The sequence below is a fragment of the Haplochromis burtoni genome, unplaced genomic scaffold, assembly GCF_018398535.1.
Source record: "Haplochromis burtoni strain Fernald_Lab_line unplaced genomic scaffold, NCSU_Asbu1 Contig_1230, whole genome shotgun sequence".
Taxonomy (NCBI): Eukaryota; Metazoa; Chordata; class Actinopteri; order Cichliformes; family Cichlidae; genus Haplochromis; species Haplochromis burtoni.
This window is the reverse complement of record NW_024583591.1, coordinates 50,099-57,046: the sequence shown is the minus strand read 5'-3', so window position 1 is coordinate 57,046 and position 6,948 is coordinate 50,099. Positions and strand designations below refer to the sequence as shown.

Genomic DNA, 6,948 nt, shown 5'->3' with positions numbered 1-6,948 from the left:
TCTTTATTACATATACACCCCATTATTTTAGGTTTCACAATTACCTCATAATTTGTTCTAACATTACTACACAAATATGTATCATAGAATAGAGTGTTGTAAGAAAATGCCACACCCATACATATAAACCCACAGGAAAAATACAAGACACTGGTATCAGAGGCAGACTGGTACACGGATACTAACTAAAACACAGCATAAACAGGGAGGACCCCCCCGTCCCCCCTTAGGAATTTTTGGGGAATGAATTCATTGGAGATGGTGCAGCACGGTACAAAAATTTCAAGGTGTCAAGAGTTTCACTCTCCAGTGGACTGACTCGAGAAGAGAGGCGGTTGCCATGGTAAAGTAGAGAGGAGTCCTCTTTCTTCTCATTACAGAGACAAGCACAAAGTGTAAGGGGAAACATGAGCCAGACACCAGACCAAAGACCAGTAGGGAGGCCAGGTTTAAACTGTGACCCCTCCCCAACTTTTTCAAACCAATCACATTCATGCCTTGTTTGTGCCACATTATAAAAAACTCTGTTCAATGGTGAGTGGCAGCCTTTCCTAGCCAAGGAAAAGTCCATGGTGCTATGTAAAATTAACTTGAACCTTTAACTGATTAGTATTTAAATTTTGGTTAAAAGTATGCTTTGAGTTTATTCATCTTCTGTTATAAGAATGAACCGGACAACAGTACCTAAGGAATCTAAGGAATACAAGATCTATTTTCAGACTGGTTTCCTTCCCGAAGATACTTAAGTCGTTTTTGTTTTATGACTCATCCAGCTGTCCCCGTCTCTTCATGCCTTTTCTCCTCTTCAAATCCTATCCTGTCACTTTAATGACATTATCTTACTGTGTTTGATTCTTCCATCCATCCATCCATCCATCCATCCATCCATCCATCCATAGGAATCTAAGGAATACAAGATCTATTTTCAGACTGGTTTCCTTCCCGAAGATACTTAAGTCGTTTTTGTTTTATGACTCATCCAGCTGTCCCCGTCTCTTCATGCCTTTTCTCCTCTTCAAATCCTATCCTGTCACTTTAATGACATTATCTTACTGTGTTTGATTCTTCCATCCATCCATCCAGGGCCACCTGAAATCTGTCGTCCTATCTGGTCCAAAACCAACATGTAGGAGAATCTGGAATTTTTGATTTTGAGTTAAAAATAAAATATGGGTAAAATGCAGAAATGTTTTCCAGTAAAGTAAAAAAACAAGAGTCGCAATTATAGCTGAATCCATGACACCTGATTGTTTCTACAAGATCACGTCTTTGCTGAAAGTTGTCAATGATCTCAATGTGAAAAGAACTCACAGTATCTGGAGTTCAAGCTCCTCTTGGCTGAGAAACCAGGGACAAACATGTGAACAAGACCTGAATAATACCAGTAATGAAGAGTTCTCTCCAAAAATCAAGAAAAGGAAGCCCCAACCAGATGAGAGTGTAACAAAATATGGTTCACTCCACTTGCCTGAAATGGTTAACAGTCCAAGGCATTTCAGTTGTAGAATAGTTGGGTGCAACAGTAAAACATATGTGAGATGTGGGAAGTGCCAAATGTTCCTTTGTGTCTCCAAATAAAAAAATCACAGTACTTCCTCAGATATCATAAATGAATTGACTTTTGTGAAATAGAAAGCCCAGTGCAATCACTTGTTCCTGAACCAATGGCTTACAGCTAGTGAAGTGTCAGTGACTTCTAAGTTGATCCCTGATCTACATTTTTATGATATTGTTATATAAATAAGTTTTAATATCCTGCTTACAAAAATTTCAGTGGAGCATTTAATTTTCTTAAATAGCTCTTGAATGTTGTTAGTTTCACATTCGTGATCAATGAACTCCCCTTGTGCACTGTAGTGCACATGTTGTAAAATTTAAATAAAATTAGTTAAAAACAATTTTGTTTTTGTAATGTGTTTTTTACCATCCCAACACTTGATTTATCTGAAAAAAATCAAAATCAAAATACTTTTTTTTCCCTGGGTCTCACCATGTACATGTGAAACTCGAAATATTAGAATATAGTGCAAAAAATTTTTCAGTAATTCTACTTAAAAGGTGAAACTAATGTAGACTCATTACATGCAGAGCGAGATATTTCAAGACTTTACTTGTTATAATTATGATGATCATGGCTTACACTTATGAAAACCCTGGATAGTATAACCATACATATGTACTCAGTACTTGTCTTGGGCCCCTTTTGCATGAATTACTGCCTCAGTGCAGCGTGGCACGTCAGCAGTGACGTGTTATAGAAGACCAGGATGCTTCAATAGCAGCCTTCGGCTCTTCTGCATTGTTTGGTCTCATGTGTCTCATCTTTCTCTTGGCAAAGCCCGTTCAGGTCACGTGAGTTTGCTGGCCAATCAAGCACAATTATCCCATGGTCATTGAACAAGGTTTTACTAAACCGTCATGATTTTGTTTCTGAGAGTGTCTGATGACAATGACGTAAGCCCGTGCGACGTCCGTGGCAGCAACAGATGTTTGCAGATCAACAATGGAGAGAGTACGACCATGCAGCGTTTAAAGCGTGGAAGTAATCACATTACTTTGAGTTTGATTCTGTAAAAAGTGACAAAAACATCAGCGTCTGCTGTTCACTCTGCGTGGGAAGAAAACTTCTTTCTACAGCGAAAAATTAAACTTCAACTCTGAGCGAGCAGCGAGCACGCTGCCACGGGAATGTGACATTCACAGAGAAACCCCCGGATCCTCCCACTGACATGACCGCTGTGGGCAAACCTCCACCCGCCCCACTCCTGCTAAACAGGTGACAATAGATTTAAGAGCTGCTGAGTCTTTGATTTATTTATTTTCTGCTGTGTTTTACTTGCATCTATTTGAAAGAGTGTAAAACAGAAAACATTATTTTATTTTATGTGCTGGAACATGCAGAAAATAGATTTAAATGTTAAACATTCTTCCAGTCAGAGAATGTCGCATTATTTAATGTTTGCTTGATGCATAAAGTTAAAAGATTAAAACTAACAAAACAAGTTTTTCCATTTGATTACATTTTATATGATGGATTATGCAGAAAAAGTAGAATTGGGCTGAAAGATCTATTGCTTTATTCTATTCAGGTTGTATCAATGTTTTTAAAAAGTAACTAAGTAACTAATTACTTTTGAAAATAAGTAATCAGTAAAGTACAGGATTACTTTCTTGGGAAGTAATCAGTAATTAGTAACTAATTACTTTTTCAAATAACTTGACCGACACTGCTCTCCATTCTTCCTCCAGACTCTAGGACCTCGGTTTCCAAATGAGATGCAAACTTTGCTCCCACCAGAAACTGGACTTTGTGCCACAGATTAACAGAGCAGTTCTTTTATTCTTTAGCCAGGTGATTCTGTTTGTTGTTCAGGATCAGCTTGACATGAGGAATAGAGCATTTGAAGCTCAACTCCAGGATCCGTCTGTGTGTTGCACTAACTCCAGCTTTAGTCACTCCTTGTGAAGGTCTCTCGCACTGTTGAACGGCCTTTTCCTAACAATCCTGTCCAGGCTGAGGTCATCCCTGCTGCTTGTGCACCGTTTTCTTCCACAGAACTTTCTATTAATGTGCTTTGATGCAGCACTTTGAGAACATCCAACCTCTTTTGCAATTACCTTTTGAGCTGTTCCCTCCTTATGGAGGCTGTAGTGATGGTTTTCTGCACAACTGTCAGGTCAGTAGTCTTCCCCATGAACCAGACTGAGAGACCATTTAAAGGCTCTTTGCAGGTGTTTTGGATTAATTAGCTGATGAGAGCGTGACACTTTGAACCTACGATATTGAACTTTTTCAAAATATTCAAATTTGCTGAGCTTTTGAATTTGAAGTTTTCATAAGCTATAAGCCATAATCATCAAAATTATAACAAATAAAGGCTTGAAATATCTCGCTTTGCATGTAATGAACCCAGAGCAGCATCTAGCAGTGTGGCTGTTATTTTACTATTACTGTATTATAGTATATATATTGCTATATGCAATACTGTTGAGCATGTATTTGCCTATGTAGAGCTTACAGCGAGGGGGTTTTCAACCACTGCAAACGTACTCCTATGCTGTAGTCCTCCACAATACCAACTGCATGGATGATGCTGTATGTCAGTTAATGCCAACTGGTTGACAAGTCAACAAGTACTAGCGCGATAATAGTTGACCAGGAATGAGACAAGTACAAAGACATTACACACTCGTTTATGCTGAGTTAGTATGAAACGTAGAGAGAGCTGTTTATGACCACAAACCAGCGATCTCTGTTTCACTTTCGGTCTGTACAACTTCACTTTTCTTCACAGATGGACGAAAAAAGGACATCCAATGGTTGTACCAGCTCTACCACATATTTGTGACACTGTTACCATGTGACAAAAACCCACTCTAAGAAACACGGGCAGCCCACAGTTGTCCATGAACTGCCAACATAATTTCCTCATAATAGAGAGAAAGAAAACTAAATCTGACGCAAAAATGTAAAAATCCAATGCAGTTCAAATTGAAAAAGCAAAACCATACCTCTTGTTGAAGATGATTCCCAGCAGCTGGGTGGCAAAAGCAATGGCCACAAAGAATAGCAGCGCTTTCCACATCCAAACTGGACCCAGCCGACCACAAACCAGCGATCGCAACATCCTGTGAGGAGGAGAGAAGGATGGATGAATGGAATGATGCACATAGTTGTGAGCCCAAAGCAGTCAGTGGAAGAGGAAGATACAGAAAAAGAAGGGGAAAAGTGTGTGGAAAGAGAGTAATACGGATGGATGGATGGATGGATGGATGGATGGATGGTAGTGGATGGGGATGGATGGATGGATGGATGGATGGACGGATGGATGGATGGATGGATGGAATGGATGGCCATCGTCCATCCATCCATCCAATCGTCTGACTACCATCCATCCATCCATCCATCCATCCATCCATCCATCCATTGTCCATCCATCCATCCATCCATCCATCCATCCATCCATCCATCCATCCATCTACCATCCATCCATCCATCCATCCATCCATCCATCCGTATTACTCTCTTTCCACACACTTTTCCCCTTCTTTTTCTGTATCTTCCTCTTCCACTGACTGCTTTGGGCTCACAACTATGTGCATCATTCCATTCATCCATCCTTCTCTCCTCCTCACAGGATGTTGCGATCGCTGGTTTGTGGTCGGCTGGGTCCAGTTTGGATGTGGAAAGCGCTGCTATTCTTTGTGGCCATTGCTTTTGCCACCCAGCTGCTGGGAATCATCTTCAACAAGAGGTATGGTTTTGCTTTTTCAATTTGAACTGCATTGGATTTTTACATTTTTGCGTCAGATTTAGTTTTCTTTCTCTCTATTATGAGGAAATTATGTTGGCAGTTCATGGACAACTGTGGGCTGCCCGTGTTTCTTAGAGTGGGTTTTTGTCACATGGTAACAGTGTCACAAATATGTGGTAGAGCTGGTACAACCATTGGATGTCCTTTTTTCGTCCATCTGTGAAGAAAAGTGAAGTTGTACAGACCGAAAGTGAAACAGAGATCGCTGGTTTGTGGTCATAAACAGCTCTCTCTACGTTTCATACTAACTCAGCATAAACGAGTGTGTAATGTCTTTGTACTTGTCTCATTCCTGGTCAACTATTATCGCGCTAGTACTTGTTGACTTGTCAACCAGTTGGCATTAACTGACATACAGCATCATCCATGCAGTTGGTATTGTGGAGGACTACAGCATAGGAGTACGTTTGCAGTGGTTGAAAACCCCCTCGCTGTAAGCTCTACATAGGCAAATACATGCTCAACAGTATTGCATATAGCAATATATATACTATAATACAGTAATAGTAAAATAACAGCCACACTGCTAGATGCTGCTCTGGGTTCATTACATGCAAAGCGAGATATTTCAAGCCTTTATTTGTTATAATTTTGATGATTATGGCTTATAGCTTATGAAAACTTCAAATTCAAAAGCTCAGCAAATTTGAATATTTTGAAAAAGTTCAATATCGTAGGTTCAAAGTGTCACGCTCTCATCAGCTAATTAATCCAAAACACCTGCAAAGAGCCTTTAAATGGTCTCTCAGTCTGGTTCATGGGGAAGACTACTGACCTGACAGTTGTGCAGAAAACCATCACTACAGCCTCCATAAGGAGGGAACAGCTCAAAAGGTAATTGCAAAAGAGGTTGGATGTTCTCAAAGTGCTGCATCAAAGCACATTAATAGAAAGTTCTGTGGAAGAAAACGGTGCACAAGCAGCAGGGATGACCTCAGCCTGGACAGGATTGTTAGGAAAAGGCCGTTCAACAGTGCGAGAGACCTTCACAAGGAGTGACTAAAGCTGGAGTTAGTGCAACACACAGACGGATCCTGGAGTTGAGCTTCAAATGCTCTATTCCTCATGTCAAGCTGATCCTGAACAACAAACAGAATCACCTGGCTAAAGAATAAAAGAACTGCTCTGTTAATCTGTGGCACAAAGTCCAGTTTCTGGTGGGAGCAAAGTTTGCATCTCATTTGGAAACCGAGGTCCTAGAGTCTGGAGGAAGAATGGAGAGCAGTGTCGGTCAAGTTATTTGAAAAAGTAATTAGTTACTAATTACTGATTACTTTTCCAAGAAAGCAATCCTGTTACTTTACTGATTACTTATTTTCAAAAGTAATTAGTTACTTAGTTACATTTTAAAACCATGATAAACAACCTGAATATGTAATAGAGCAACAGACCTTTCAGCCCAGTTCTACTTTTTCTGCATAATCCATCATATAAAATGTAATCAAATGAAAAACTTGTTTTGTTAGTTTTAATCTTTTAACTTTATGCATCAAGCACAAAATTAAATATACTGCGACATTCTCTGACTGGAAGAATGTTTAACATTTAAATCTATTTTCTGCATGTTCCAGCACATAAAATAAAATAATGTTTTGTGTTTTCACTCTTTCAAATAGATGCAAGTAAAACACAG

General features: G+C 39.5%; 1 protein-coding gene across 1 annotated transcript in view; it reads left to right on the top strand.

Moving 5' to 3' along the window:
• Positions 1–6,948, top strand: part of gal3st4 (galactose-3-O-sulfotransferase 4) — a gene marked incomplete at both ends in the record, with an annotated part of 16,374 nt that overhangs the window by 2,553 nt on the left and 6,873 nt on the right. The window contains 1 exon segment of the mRNA XM_042216740.1: positions 5,139–5,255. Coding sequence (XP_042072674.1) covers positions 5,139–5,255 — 117 coding nt within the window.